Source organism: Mus musculus, chromosome 13 (assembly GCF_000001635.26).
Source record: "Mus musculus strain C57BL/6J chromosome 13, GRCm38.p6 C57BL/6J".
NCBI lineage: Eukaryota > Metazoa > Chordata > Mammalia > Rodentia > Muridae > Mus > Mus musculus.
In genome coordinates, this window is record NC_000079.6 from 43,428,096 (window position 1) to 43,444,595 (window position 16,500).

Sequence of the window (16,500 nt, forward strand, 5' to 3'; positions counted from 1 at the left end):
ACACACACACACAGACAAAACTCACACACTGCTGAAAACCAGGTATGCCTTCGCTGAATGATCCCTGCTACGCTGGCCAACCACGAGGAAAGAGAACTACTACAGCACGGCCGCCGTCATGTGTTAACATGCTCAGGGCATCAACAGCAAAATGCCCAGCAACAAAACCCTGTAACAGTTACAAGTGTTTTTATGAAAGAGCCCCCAATAGTTAAGGATGCCATCATCTTACCTGCAGAATTTACCTGCAGGGTAGGTGCAGTGGATAAGAATTTGCTGTGAAAGCAGGAGAAACTGAGTTTAAGTCCCCAGGACCCGTGTAAAAGCTGGGCATGGTTATGTGTGCATGTAATCTCAATGATGGGGCAGAGACAGTGGATTCCCACCAGAAAACAGCAAGCTTCAGGTTCAGTGAGGGCAACAGAGAGAGATTCCTAATGTTTTCTTACTTTGGCCTCAGGGTGTGTGTGTGTGTGTGTGCGCGCGTGCAAATGCACACAGACACTACCCTGTCTGTCACCACCACAAAACTTTATTTCCTTGGCCTGCTGCCAAGCTTCTCTGCCATAACAAGACTCCTATCCCTTGGAACCAGAAGCCAAAACAAGTTCTTCCGTAAGCCATTTTTGGTAGTTTTATCACTTATCTTTATCCTAGCAACTGGAAAGTAATACAGCTTCTCCCTGGATTGTATCTTCAGCTGGCTTTCAGCAGGTATTCTTTCTTACCTCACTAATTAATTCTCAATTTCTTTTTGATAGTTTCTTTTTGTTTTGTTTTGTTTTTTGGTTTTTGTGTTTTTGTTTTTCGAGACAGGGTTTCTCTGTGTAGCCCTGGCTGTCCTGGAACTCACTCTGTAGACCAGGCTGGCCTCGAATTCAGAGATCCGCCTGCCTCTGCCTCCCAAGTGCTAGGATTAAAGGCGTGCACCACCACACCCGGCTTTTTGATAGTTTCTTATTTTCACCTAAACTTATCATGCCCTAGAAATCTGTCTACTTCTCTTCTGTGTCAACACACACCTACAGTTGTCCACGTGCACTTAAAACTTGAACACTTAGCCTTACCATGGATGAGTCTCTTTAATTCCAGTTTGCAAACCCAACTGTGTATGTGACCATATTTGACTCTTCTACCCAACTAAGAATCACCCTGCCCCCCAAAATGTTCCAACAGATGTTGTGGTGTCTACCAGGAAGGTTATGGCAGAAGGATGCCTGAGCAATTGCTCAAGCAGAAGTTTAGGGGCAGATGGGGCAACATGGACAGCTCCCACCTTAAGATTAAAAGACCAAGTGCTGGGGTGTAGCTCAGTGCTAAGCTTTTGCCAACCATGTGCAAGAGTCTGGGGTCTGATCCTCAGACACAAAGCAATAAGCAAAGAAAGCTGCTCTGCTTATCACCAAGCAGCCCCACCTCCACCATGGACTCAGGTCCTCAGGCCTACCATCCTAAGTCAAGTCTGCTTTCTTTTTTAAAAAAGGTTTATTTATGTGTATGAATACAAGATTACAGAGGCCAGAAAAGGATGTCAGATGCCCTGAAGCTAGAGTTACAGGTAGTTATGAGCTGCCTGACATGGGCTCTGAGAACTGAACTCTGGTTCTTTGGAAGAACAATGTATGTTCTTAATTGATAAGCCATCTCTTTAGCCCCCAAACCTGGTCTTAGACTCTGTCTGACCACTTTTCTCTCCTCTTAAATACTCTTGTCCTGCATATCCACTGACCTACTCTGTCAGAGTCTCAGCTCAAGTTCCACTTTGAGCAAAGCACACAACTTCTACAGCTCTTTCTCTCCAAAGTACATAAACTTCAAAATATAACAATTCACTATTTTTCATGTGCTCATTCTGTAAATTTCCTTACCGTAGACACTAATCTCAAAACCTAACTCCAGACATCTTTACTGGCTGCTAATGGACACAAAAGCACAGGAGCTGATGATTCCAACAACACACCTTAGGTGAATGCACAGTTACAAGTGTACAATCCTAGCTGAAAAGCTCAAACATAACCAGGAACCACACTTTAAATGAGCACATAGTATCAAAAGAGTGTTTTGGGGCTGGGGAATAGCTCAGTGTAAAGGAATGCTTATTGCACGGGAAGCCACAGGTCCAATCCACAAGCAAAGCTTTCTGGGTGTTTTAGGTAATCCCACGTGAGCTGTGCAGCAGGACGCAATGCGTTTGGAGCATTTTCTGAAGCTCCCGAGGCCTGGGGAAGGTCCTCTGTCTGATGGCAGCTCATGCACTTAGAATGAGGGAGGCTGCTCCACATGCCTACTTCTAGTTTCTTGAACTTCTTTTAGTTAAAAATAAATAAGATCTTTCAAAAAATTAGGTCTTACCGGTAAGTCGGTGAAAGCAATACCTAAAAAGAAAAAAGAAAGGTATTAGTTGGCTTTTTTTCGAAGGAGGGTAATATCAAAAACCTAAATATCTAACTAAAGCAATGGGGGACAACAGGAAAGGAAGAAGAGGTAAAAGAAAAGCCTAACTTTGTGTGACTGCTGTCCTATAGAGATCGTCAGTCCTACTGGTCACACACACTTTATTTCTGGGATACAGGCATTAACTCGAGAGTTTTAAAGTGATCTTAGATAAGCCTTCAGTGCTATATGAGAACACTGGCTGCAACAGTGTCAGATTTGATAATTTCACCCAAAAGTTGTATTATCCACCTCAGTACTAAATGCTGGTCTAGATTTAGCTTTTATAAAAGCAGTGCATGCCCGCAATCCCAGCACTCAAAAGACAGAGGCAAGCTCAAGGCATCCTTGGCAACACAGCAAATTCAATCTGAGCTTGGGGAGACTCTGTCTCCAAAAATCAAAAATAAATAAAAACTACTTTACGTAAAAAGAACAGACATTTTCTAGTAAAAAAAAAAAAAGTGAACACAAGAAAGCATTGTACTTATTTCTAAAACAACAAAACAAAACAGTTTCTTGACAGGATGCCTGTTATCCTAGCACTCAGGAAACTGAGTTACAAGGACCTCTATATGAGGCCAGTCTAGGCTACATGCTGAGACCCTGTCTCAAAACACAACCCAACAAATCTATTCTTTCTTGAAGGATGGCGAGTGCTCCTGAATATCTCAACAGGAATTTCAACATAACCATGTGCCAAAGAACTGGAACACCAGTAATGGCATAAGTATACTGGCAGTCTGAACTACAAAGAATACAACAAAAGAGGTTAAGCATTTCTATAGCATCTTACTCTACTGTTTTTAAAAAGTAACATCTCAAGTAAGGGCTGATGAACCCATCAGCCTCTGCACACATTGGAAGCATACAAACAGCCCTAGCACAAGCACCTCTCTTGTTCTGACAAGCATCAAAAGTGTAAGAGCATCTAGTACTATGCTGTGCCAAGAGAAAACCAATCTCACCTGAAGCTATCTGACTCTACTTATTATAGTAATAAAGTAAAAAGGCACGATGAATATAAATATCATAGGCTGAACAATTCTAAGCTGAAAATCCAAACTCTAAAACTAACGGTGCCATTAGGGCCAAGTTCTACCACAACACACGTGATAGGTCATGTTCAAAATGCAGGCAGACTAAAAACAGGGCCTAAAATGACTGTTAGGTTATATGTGTCAGGCACATAGGAAACTCCAGTGATATTTTCCGCTCACACTTGGGTTCCATCCCGTAGGATATATCTCCTACAGATATATACACACAAATATCCTACAATCCAAAATCTTCCATGTTTCTGGTCCTAAGCATTTCAGATAAGAGATATTTAACTTGTGATTTATTTTTGTATGTAAAAATGCTTGTGACTGGTAAAGCTTGCTCTGTGCATCTCTCAAAGGAAGGCTCAGCTCGGCGCATTGCTTCTGTCACTCCATACAAAACATCCTCACTACAGCTTCACTCAGTGAATAGGAGCCAAAGATAAAAACTTACTCCAAAATCATCAGGAAATTAAACAATACAAAAAAAGTGAGAGGACATCTTAACAAATCATGATATCATTTTAAAAACATTTTAGTGTAGCCTAATTATTTTTCTCAAAGATATGTGCTTATATATAGGTCTCTAAATTTACATTGTTTTACTAAAAATTCTTTGTCAGTAGTTACTAAAGTTTTTTCTCTTTATCAAGAATGCTAATAAAAATTCCAGATTAGCTCCAGAGATCGGCACTTTTGGCCATGGGCAAATAAGTGTGCACACCTACATAGTTCAGGGCCACAAACAGGTGCCTAGAGAGGAAGCTGGGAGAACTACAGACATTTCACTTTCCAAGCTCGTTCCTGACCTGCTGAGAAAGCTTTCTGAAATGTTATCTCTAAGTAACAAATGATGTCTGATTTAAAAAAAAAAAAGTTAAAAAAAATCTTGTTACTTAAGCTCTCTTATTTTTCCAAATAAAAACCTCTCCATTTTTCTTTATATAGTAAGTACATGTTCAATTTTAAAACCCTGGTTTCAGCCAGAAACACAGCTCTGCCAATCTTATTGTAGAAATATCCCTCTACAAACGCCCTTGGGAATAGGAATGGATAGGGACTGAGTAACATTTTATCTTCCAGATTCCAGAGTCCAGACAGTCCTGTAAGTGGTCAACTAGGTAGTACTTTCTAGGTAGTAATGGTGTCTCTGTCACCACTATTCAACTCTGCCACTGGCCCAGGAAAGCAGCCACAGAAAACCTGTAACTGATGTAAAGGAATGAATGGGTGGGGCTGTGTTCTACTGCAGCATCTTAGGGACGCTCTGTTCACAGGGATAACTTCTTCTTTAACCAGGTCACCTCTTCAGCCCTGGCACCCAGACAGAGGTACCCAGCATCTGTAACTGCTCAGGTATCACTTCAGCTTTCTCTAATGAGCTTACTATGGCAGCCGTGACAGGCATTCTGTTTTTATAAACTGAGAAATGTTCAGTAAGCTGCCTAAGGGCACATGGCAAAGAAACCTCTTGAGTCAAACCCAGTCAAGACTGACTGCAGGGCTCTGACTAACTATTATTATATTTCCTATGTGCTCAATATTTATGAATTTATGAATACCATCAAACATTTCAAATTTACAGAAAACTAGAACATAATTCCATCATAGGTACCCTTTTCTTAAGCATCTTACCTTTTAAAATGGCTTTCTTATTCAATGAAAGGGTTTGAGTTAAATGTTTGTGAAAATCTAATAGGAAAAAAATCACATCACCTGTGATCTTCCCATCTCCCAAAATAAAATTTCTTCTCTGAAAAGTTTAAAAAATTAGTGTTAAAAAGGCTAATCGTGGTTTTCTAAAAATGTCTTGTTTTGCATTTTTGAGCTGTCAAACCCAAAAGCAGATTTCCCTTAAGTTTATGATCTTAAACAGTTTAAAAGCAGCTGGTACAAAACTAGTGTCAGTTAACTACTTTGCATATAGTCTGCACGGGGTCATTAAATGATACATGGATGAGAATACTTGTTGTTTTTTTTTTCCAGACCTGTAATAATTTTTAAGTCACATAAAAGAGAAGAGTTTCAGAACTAAAAAAAAAAAAAAAGAGAGAGAAGAAAGGAAGGCAGGCAGGCAGGCAGGCAAGCAAGCAAGCAAGCAAGCAAGCAAAAATCTTAAGGCAGACAGGAGCACAAAGACTTTATACATGGGCTGTGCTGTGGTACTACAGAAGTCTGCTGCGATGCAAATGAAACTTAAGAATGAATCTTCTTTGATGTAACGGCACACAGAGGCTTGCCGTTTAAGATATTGCATTATATACATAAGCAGACTACTTGCAGTTCAACTTTTACAGTGTTGTTCAGAAGTAAAGCAGCTTCTACCCTCTAAGATTATTTACTTTTTATTTCTATCCATTAGAAATAATCTACTGTGAGCATATACTTTTCCCAATGGTAAAAATGAAGTTTTAAAAAACAGTAGTCTCATTACCTTCTATATTTCTTGCAATTTAAAAAGAACAGTGGGTTAGAGAGATGGCTCAGCAGTTAAGAACTCTTTCTGCTCGTCTAGAAGACCCAAGTTCAGTTCTCAGCACCCACACTCATCAACTCAAATCACCAGAAGTTCAGTAGACCCCACACCTCCTCCTGCCCTCCTCCAGTACCCACAAATGCATGGCACACACTCACACAAACATACCCAAGTGTACACATAAATACAATAAAAACACATTTTTTAAAAAAGGAAAATTACAGTAACTACACACAATGCTACTAATGAACGAATGCACATTTGGCTAGAGCCTTTCATTTTGTATTATTCCTACAACATGATTCTTTGTTTCATTGCCATACTTTAGCCCACGTGTCTTTTTATTTCTGTTATTTACTTAATTCTTTCCTGTGCCACAAACTTGTCTCAGACACCATCCTTCAGCAACACCATTAGCAGGCCTAAGGTGTAAGCATGTCCACTCTGCTCTTTTACAGTTCACTTCCGTTAACTGCTCCCCCGATATTCTTAGAACTGAATGTTTTAAATTGTACTAGAGAACTGAATAACTAATGAAGTTTTTGTCCAAGCCAAGCTTGGCATTTCTATCACTAGGACTGGGTGGTCACTTCTAGTATTACTTCTGTACATAAGTTAGCCTTAACTGAATACAAGTTTTTATCACTTCCTTAACATGGACATGGATAGAATAATTAAACAGAATCACATAATAAACAAAACCATCATGCTTAGTAAAATAATCACAATATTTGGCTATTTTGTATTTAAAACAACATCTCAGTACCTAAACTATGTCCATTCTTCGTGTAAAAGCAGGTATTGTTGATAAGATTAACACAACAGCCAATGACATCACCAGTTGTAAAAGTTGGTCCATACGGTTGTCCAGTTCCAGAAGAACAAAATGAATGTCCATCATCCCCATGGTAACCATATGAATGTTTATCCCAACCTGGAGAGACAGGTTCAGTATATTTACAATGATAAACAAGGCTCTTCATCAGTCACTTACCACTAACGTTGTAAGATGACTCAGAACGGCACGACAGATATTATACAGATAAAAGCTCCAAGTGTCCATCTACATTCTCAATAACTAAATTATATAGTGATTTCAGCATTAGGATGCTGTCTACAACATTAAGGAAAATAAACTCACCACCCAGAACAGTAAAAACAAGTACTGAGGAGAAAGAATTTCTACCAGGAATGTGAACATAAACAGCAGTCATGCCAGGTTATGTTTTTCCATGCATTAGTTCTTTAGCTAATATAGCATAGGAGTTTTGCTTTTATTTGAATAACACACACATGCTTTAATGTAAAGTATAACTTTCAGTTACCACAAACTTCTCAAGGTGATCCAGAGGTAAAAGTCATGTAATTTGTAACCATTTTATACACACAACTATACACATTCTTACCTATTATAATTAAGACCTCACTTAAACCTTCATAACTTTTGGCAGAAGCATGCGATGAAACCCCATCCAGTTCTACAAGAATCCAGTGAGGTGGCAGCAGCACTGGCTTGCTGTGTGCCCACTCAATGCACTTACTGTAGTGGTCTGCACAGGTCAGTTAGCTTTTTAAATACAAACTTTCTGCTACTATTGATTTTTAACATCAGGAAACAGAATCAATTCCTTCTGCTAACTGGTTTTCACACAGCATTCCACATCAGCCACACACTCCTGAGCTCACTTCTGTCATCTGTCCCTACTCTCACACGGGCACACAATTAACATGGGCTAAAGGTCAGGATAAGACTGGTGGCAAAAGAACCAGAGACATTAAAATATTTCAAGTGGCTGATACAGTATATAAAGTTTAAAAGGATGAAACATTAACAGAAAAACAAAGCATAGGTATTATGTTATGTAAATTCTACAGAGGAACATGAAATTTAATTCACTTCCACTTAGAATTCATAATATAAAGTGATCAAAATCTAAAAAGCTATTACCTTTCAACTATTTCAATTACTTAACAATTTAATGCAGAAACGTCAGTCCTAAATGTCAGGCTCTAACAATACTATAATTCACTTTCAAGTGTACCTGGTAGTCTATTCATGTTCACACCTTGAGCAGAAAGACCAATTCCCATGTAGCTGTTGGAGAACAAAGGAAAGGAAATGCAGGTTATTACAGTCAGGTACGGACATAGCACTACATACTCAAAACATAACTAGAAACAAGCCAAAACTGAGGCTTCTAAGATAGCCACAGAAATGTTATTACAATGTATTCCATAGCAACAAAGAGCACTATTAACCAGCAATAAGACCTAGATTCAGTAAACTATAGTAATCCTTCGTATATACATTAAAAGTATTAGTAATGGCTGCAGAGCTGGCTCAGTGGGTGAGATGGCATTCAGAACCAAGCCTGATGAACGAGTTTAATCCGTAGCAGATATCTACGTGGTGGAAGGAGAGGACTGCCTGTCACCAGCTTCCTCTCCATACACACACAATGCCAATACTACATTCTACATGCCAAGAAGGAGAAACCTGAGAGACCTCTAAAGTATCTCACAATATAACAAAGGAACAAAAAGTATAATCAGCCATGGAAAACAAAAAACAAGATCAGGCAGAAATTAATAAAATAGAAACTAATAATAATACACATTATTAACAATATCAAGTTAGTTCTTTGAAAAGATTAAGAACAACAAATCCGCTGGGCAGTGGTGGCGCACACCTTTAATCCCAGCACTTGGGAGGCAGAGGCAGGTGGATTTCTGAGTTCAAGGCCAGCCTGGTCTACAGAGTGAGTTCCAGGACAGTAGGGCTACTCAGAGAAACCCAGTCTCAAAAAACAAAACAAGTCCTTGATCAAACTAACCAAAAGAAAAAAAAGACTCAATTTTAGAAAATTAGAGATGAAAAGGAAGCCTTTACGACGTATATCATAATTCAGAAAATTGCAAAGATATACCTTAAAAATATACAGTCCACCAAGTTGGAAAATATAGGAGAAATAATGTCTACATATGTATGACCTAGCAAAACTAAACCAAAAGGAGATAAATACTTCCAACAGATTTATATAACAAATAGACAGAAACAACTGGGTGTGGACGAGGAGGAACCACCCATGGCCAATGATGGCTCAATAGGTGAAGGTGCTGGACCACACAATAGAACAAAGAGCTAACTCCCCACAAACTAATCTCTGAACATCACATACTGCCCCTGATAAATAAATGTCACAAGATTTTAGTTTTAAAAATCAATCAATCAATCAATCAATCTGCCAAGTCATCAAAATCCAAACCCAAATAGATTGACTGCTGAATACTTCAAGAATTTTAAAAGCAAACACCAAAGGGCCCTAAACTAAGGGATAGAACAGTACCAAATTATTTTTATAAAGCTAGTATTAATCCTGATACCAGTACCAGATAAAAACATTTAAAAACAAAACTATAGACCAATCTTTCTAATGGACACGTATGATGATTTTGAGTCTTCCCTATTTAGTGTATGTTGGCTACAGATTTATCATACACAATGTTTATTGTGTTGAGATATATTCTCAGTGTCTTCAAGACGAAAGGCCTTATATAGATGCATATATTTGAATACTTAGTCAATGGGGAGTGGAACTCTTGGAAAGGATTAGAAGGATTTGGAAGTTAAGGTCTTGATGGAGGAAGTGTGTGGCTTTGAAATGTCAAAAGCTTATGCCAGACCCAGTCTCCCTCTGCCTGTATGCTTGCAGATCAGGATGGAAAGGTCTCAGCTACTTCTCCAGCCCCATGTGTGCCACCTACTCCTTGCCATATTGACAATGGACCAAGCTCTAAAACTATAAAGAAAAGCTTTCTTTTATAAGAGCTGCCTTGGTCATGGTATCTATTCATAATAAGAACAGTACCTAAGACAACAAAGATAAAAAAGGGGGAGGGACCACCAAAACATTTGCCAACTAAATTTTATAAAACACCAAGGAGATCACTGACCATGATCAACTTGGCTTAATTCCAGAGACATAGGAATAGTTGGTTATAATAAACACTACAAATTTTATATATAAATGGACAAGTACAGAAATCACATGGCCATCCCCTCAAAATGCAGATAAGAGCCTTTGAAAGTATTTCATGTTAAAAGTCTTGAAGACACTAGGAATATAACACTATAATAAACACTATGTATGATAAACTTATAGTCAACATTACACTAAATAGGGAAGACTCAAAAGCACTCCACTAAAACCAGGAACAAGACAAAGCTGCCCTCTGTTCAACTCACTCTTATTCAATATGGTACGAAGTCTTACCTAAAGCAATAAGACAAAAATTAAACAAAATGGATACAAATAGCAAAGAAGTCAATCTATCTTCATTCGCAGAAGATTATGATTTTACGTAAGAGTCCCTTAAAGACTCTACTGGAAATCTCTTAGAAGTGATAAGTTTTGAAAAGTGTCAATATACAAAATTAACATGCAAAGCCCAGTCACCTTCATATATACCAATGCTGAGAAAGCTATCAGGGAAATAAGCCCATTCACAACTGCGGGAAACATACAACACACAACACACACACACACACACACACACCCCTGGGAAAAAACTAACCAAAGTGAGAGATCTCTACAAGAAAATGATGTTTTTATTCATCTATTTTGTATGTATCTCTGTTTGTGCAGGTATTTGTAACATGGTGTACATAGATACCAAAAGACAACATGTAGGAGTTGTCTGTCTCCTTCCAACATGTGAATCTTCATGTAATGAACTCAGGTAGTCAGGCTTGCCAGCAATCTCCCTTACTTGTTGAACTGTCTCATCAATCCAGGAACTTTAAAACACTCAAAAATGAAGATATGAGAAGATGGAAAGTTTCCATACTCATGGATTTGAAATAATCAATTCTGTAAAATGATTCCCCTAACCAAAAGTAATCTAGAGATTCAATGTAAACCCCATCAAATTTCAATGCCACTCTTTATATAGAGATTGAAAAATCTATCTTAATTTTCATTCGTAAGTTTAAATTCACTCAGGCTATAGATGACTCAGTAGTTAAAATAGTACCTGGAGGATCTAGGTTCAATTCCTAGCACCCATATGGCAGCTCACATATGACTGATGCCCTTTCTCTGCCTCCAGGGGCACCAGGCAAGCATGTGGCACAGACACAATGATAACAAAACACATTAGAAAGACCTCACTCAGGTAGTGTGGCACTTAGTTATTTTCAACCTTCTGGAATCAAGAACTGCTTGTACAATAAAGTGCACCTGTAAGAGATTATCTAAATGGGCTTAATTGTTATGGAACAATCTGCCAACTGTGGGGGCCTCCCGGGCTGTGGCTCTAGACTGAATAAAAATAAGGAAGAGAACTGAGTATTCATTCATTTCCTAACTTTGGAGGCAATGCCACCGTCAACCTCAAGCTCCTGCTGCCATAACTTCTCCAACAGGAGGGGCGTCGTGACCTTGAACTGTGAACCAAAGCAAACCTCCTTCCTTGTTTTTGCCAGCCATTCTGTCCTAGCAAAGTGTAAAGTAACTGAGACAGATATTCAAAGCATTTATGAGCAAAAATAATGTTGTATGCTATGGCTAGAGCCATAATGTTAAGTTACATTCCCGAGCTTCAGTAACACAGCAGCATGGCACTAACCACAACCAACAACAACAACAACAGCAACAACAACAGCACACACATCAATGCAGTAAATTGATGGGAGAGCCAGGTACAAAGACACATAGCTAATCTGGTTTTTTTGTCTGTCTGTTTTTACAAAGATGCCAAAAAATACTCAGGAAAGAAAAGACAGCTTCTTTAACAAATGGGCTCTAGTAAACTGGAAGTCTACATGTAGAAGAGTGAGAGTAGACGTGTACTTTCACCATGAACAAAAGCAACACCAAATGCATGTATCAAAAACCTTACCATAAGACCTAAAACTCTGAAAACACTTGAGGAAAAAGTGGTAAAACGTTTCAAGATACAGGCTCAGGCAAGGGCTTTCTGAAAAGGACTCAGTCATTTGGGAAATAAAACCAGCAAATAGACAAATGGGACCTCATGAAATTAAAAAAAAAAAAAAAAAAAGTTTCCATACAGCAAAGAAAACAGTTAACGGAGCACCCTACAGTATGAATCATCGCCAGCTATACCATCAACAGGTTAATATCTAGAATACACAAAGACAATAAGATAACCAATCAAAAAATGTGCTACATAACTGAACAGCATTCTTAAAAGGAAATACAAAATGCCAATAAATGCTCTTAAAAAGTGTTCAAAATTCTTAGCCATGGGGGAAATGCAAATCAAAACTACTCTAGAGAGTCTATTGTTTCAGTCAGTATGGTAGTGAAGGTCTCTCCCTCTGTATTCTGTGACAGGGTCTCACTGAACTTGCTGGGTTAGCGAGAGTGGTGGACAAGTGAACCCTCAGGAACCACCTTTACCAGAACCCTACCTACCACTGGAGTGACAGACAAAAGCCACCATGTCTAGGTGGGTACTGGAGATCTCAACTCAGGCTTCATGCTTGCAGAACAATAACTTTATCCAATAAGCTATTAACAACCTGGAGACATTTTCTTCAGTGACACAGCAAGCACACCTGCATTAGCACTGATGGCTGCTGAGGGGTATGGGCAAGCCCACCATTATCCCTAGGCAGCTGGCCCTAGGCTATAAGACAGCTAGATAAACTTGAGGTGAGTGAGTGAGCCAGCAAGCAAGGCTCCTCCAGGCTTCCTGTCCTTACTTCCCTCAATGATACTGTAGTCGGAAGTACAAGCCAAACAAACTCTTCTCTCCTCAAGGTGGTCAGAGTATTTTATCATATATCAAACTAGAACATGGATATTCTTTTGTGATGATTACTTTGTTCTAATTTTATAAATGAACAGACTAGAGTCCCTTGTTTAGGTAGATTGTCAGTTTGCTCAGTTTTAGAAAATAGTCATATAGAAACTCCAACATGTATTTTGTAGTATAATATTATTAACAACTCCAAATATTTTTCATGAATTTGACATTATATCCAAATAAGAAGTCATATCCCATTTTGGGGGTTCTGAAGGTTCACTGTGTCCTCTTGGAAACATATTTTGTATTATTTAATATTTCTCACATGAGATCCTCTATACTTGTTTTTGAGAAACTGTAATCCTAAATGGCTGTTTTAGCGACAATGAAAGATTTCGGTAGCATATATTAATGCTATGTGACAGCTTCATTAGAACATACTCTTATGTGCATAATTATTTGATGGTGTTATCAGCCTTACTCTTTCTCATCTTGCTCCACCCTGCTGATCTTCCTCTCCCCACAAGCCCCTCTTTTACGCTCTTGTCTTTTGAGTTTAAAAGGTTCCCACAGACCTGCAAACAGGTCAATCCGATTTGGGCAATTCTAGCCTCAGATGGCTGTAGGCTTTAATCAAGCTGACAATAAAGGCTTTCTAGAACAATATACACAAATTTCAAAACCTTATAAATACCAATAGAAGCTGAGATTTTAAACAGAAGTAAATACAAAACACCTACAAGTGCAAAAACTGAAAAAGCAAATTGAATACAATTTGTTAAAGTCTATAATTTGTCTACAATTGTATGATTTTGTGTCATTTGATAATGTTCAGCTACCATTCCTCACAAAGCATCCAGTAAAGGTAAGAAAAGGAAATTACTTAGGTATGATACTGTTTCCCCTAACTCTAATACAGGCCCCAACAAAACAATACTGTGAAAATCAGTGAAGCCATTTCCATTTCAAACAATAACAAGGAGTTGCTTGTATCTGCTAAACACTGTTTTGGAGATCTTTAAAAATCTAATATAAAACAAAAAATAACCAGTACAACATTAGAAAACAAGGTATTCATTTGTAATTGGTATAATTATATGCATACAAAAACCACAGAAACTATTCAAAGCATTAAAATTAACTAAGTATTTTAAAAGAGGAACTGGATATTAAGAAAATCAATTTCGTATTCCAGCAAAAGACAGCTGAAAATAGGAGCACTGTGTGTGACAGTCACAGAAACCCTAAAATAGTAATAAAAGTTTTCTAGCAAAGCTGAAAAACAATGTATCAAATCTACAGGCATAACACAACATGTATCTAGATAACATGACAATACAAATAACTGTCTTTCTAAAACAGTGCTTCTCAACCTTCCTAATGCTGTGACCCTTTAATACAGTTCCTCATGTTGTAGTGACCCCCAACCATAAAATTATTTCCATTGCTACTCGTAAGTGTAATTTTGTCACTGTTATGAATCATAATGTAAATATCCGTGTTTTCTAATGGTCTTAGGTGACCTGTGAAAGGGTCGTTGGACCCCCAAAGGAGTTGAAAACCACAGGTTGAGAACAGCTGTTCTAAAAGCTGTAGGTACACTGAGTACATTTCAAGACACATTCCAATCCAATTTCTTAAACTAGGAAAAAAAAAGATTTTAAAGTTTATATACACAAATATAGAGTTCCAAGAAAAGACAAGACTTAAGTAAATAGCAGGCCATTCCTTGCTTAACTAAAGGTTAATGAAATTCTCAAGATTACTAGTTAGAGCCCACTGTGAATGTAGGTTGGCTGCAGACTGGCCCATGCAGCCTGTGCTGTTAAAGCATAGCAACAGCAGCCCAAGCTCACTGGGAGACACAGGCTGTGACTGTGTACCCACTCCCCAGTGCCAAGTTTCTTTGGAGAAACAAAACCTCACAAAGCTCTACAACAGGGGTGTCCTGGTTTACTTTCGATTTTACAACAAACCCTAAGACCAAAACCAACTGAAGGCAGAAAGGTCTTTCACATTCCACTTTAGGGAACATTCCATCACAAGGAAAGTTGGAGCAGGGACTCAAGTCAAGGCCATGGAAGAAATGTTGCTTTGCCATGGCTTGCTCTCTTTGCTTTCTTCTATACCCCAGGACCACCCTGAGTGGAAGTGGGCTGGGTAGGTCCATCTACATCAATTATTAATAACACTAATTAATAAAATGTCCAACAGATTTGCCTGCAAGCCAGCTCTGATGGAGGCAATTCCCCAATTAAGCTACTTCTTCCCAAGTAGCTCCAGTCAAAAACAGCTGATCACCAAGCTTATTGTTTAATGACAAAGACTGGACCAAACCTTTCTCATACTAAAAGAAAACTAAGGAAAGCAGAATACCACCTGTTACCTGAACTATGGCATGGTTAGAAGGCAAGAGGGAAATTGAACAAGGATCTAAACCAGTTATTAATGGACTGGTCACTAAATCTGCAACACTCTTCAAATTTTCCTGAGGCAAGACCTAGAAACTCCAAAAAGAACTCTAGACAAAGGTTCTCAACCTACATGTTGTGACCCTTTTGTGGGGGACATGGGCTCAATGACTTTTTCACTGGGGTCTTAGTAGATAGCCTGCTTCTCAGATACTTATGATTCATAACAGTAACAAATTACAGCTATGAAGTAGCAGCAAAAGAATTTTATGGTTGAGGGCCCCTATAACATAAGAAACTATATTAAGGGGTTGCAGCATTAGGGAGGTTGAGAATCACTGCACTAGACTGGGTTCCAAGGAGTTGGAATAAGTATAAACTGTACTAAAAAAAATTAAGTTAAAATGCTAATCACACAAAAAATTGATGAAAAAGATAAAAAAAAATCGTAATCAAAATGAGGTTGCAAAATCCTAAAATACAAAATCAACAGCACCAAGAATCCATTCTGGATGATCAACTCAATGGACTGCAGCATTGAGTTCCTGACCATTAGCAGGCTGTGAGAGGACAGACATGTATAAATCAAAGGGAATCGTCATGCAACTGTCCTCTCCTCCTACTTGAGTGTGTTCGGGGAATCCAGTCTTGCACAAATACCTTTTACCCACTGACCTATGAACCTGGCAGCACCTTTTTTGTTAATAAGTAGGTATTTTTATATAAAAAGAATTATAATCACACACACACAGAAAAAACCAGTGGTACACTACTCTATTGAGTTCACTTATCTAGTAATTTTTCCACAGTTAAAGAGTACACTGCTAGCTGGGCCGTGGTGGTGCACGCCTTTAATCCCAGCACTTGGGAGGCAGAGGCAGGCGGATTTCTGAGTTCAGGGTCAGCCTGGTCTACAAAGTGAGTTCCAGGACAGCCAGGGATATACAGAGAAACCCTGTCTCCAAAACCAAAACCAAAACCAAGCAAGACGAAACAAAAGGTGTACTGCTAAATTGAAATGTATAACATGAGAAGGCTAAACACTGACTTATCTTTAAGGTACATTGAGAAAAATTAATGAAAGGAACAATGTAAAAAGATACCAAGGAGGAGAGTCACCAACAAACAAGTGCTATCTGTCACCTGACACCCATTCTCAACAGCTCATGACAAAGCCTAGTGGTAGGCATAGGTCAAGGTACTGATGGTAATAGCAGGCAGACTTGAACTTCAATGCCCAAGGAAAGCAGTAAGAATGAGAAGAAAAGAAAGAGCTATTAAGGCATATAAAAAACTAATCATTTATGAACCACAGACTCTTACCAAAGAATGTTTTGTGGATTTATTTCAGCAGAAACAGATG

At 38.6% G+C, this 16,500-nt stretch overlaps 1 protein-coding gene across 2 annotated transcripts in view; it reads right to left on the reverse strand.

Moving 5' to 3' along the window:
- The window catches only part of Ranbp9 (RAN binding protein 9), a 78,611-nt gene that overhangs the window by 25,423 nt on the left and 36,688 nt on the right, over positions 1 to 16,500 (reverse strand). For both annotated transcript variants that reach the window (XR_001780794.2, NM_019930.2), the window contains exons 3-5: positions 7,995 to 8,047; positions 6,719 to 6,886; positions 2,353 to 2,375 (exon numbers count right to left, since the gene is read on the reverse strand). Coding sequence is in view for 1 of the 2 variants with exons in the window: in NM_019930.2 (NP_064314.2) it covers positions 2,353 to 2,375; positions 6,719 to 6,886; positions 7,995 to 8,047 (244 nt within the window). In the remaining variant the exon portion in view is untranslated. The remainder of the gene's footprint in view (positions 1 to 2,352; positions 2,376 to 6,718; positions 6,887 to 7,994; positions 8,048 to 16,500) is intronic.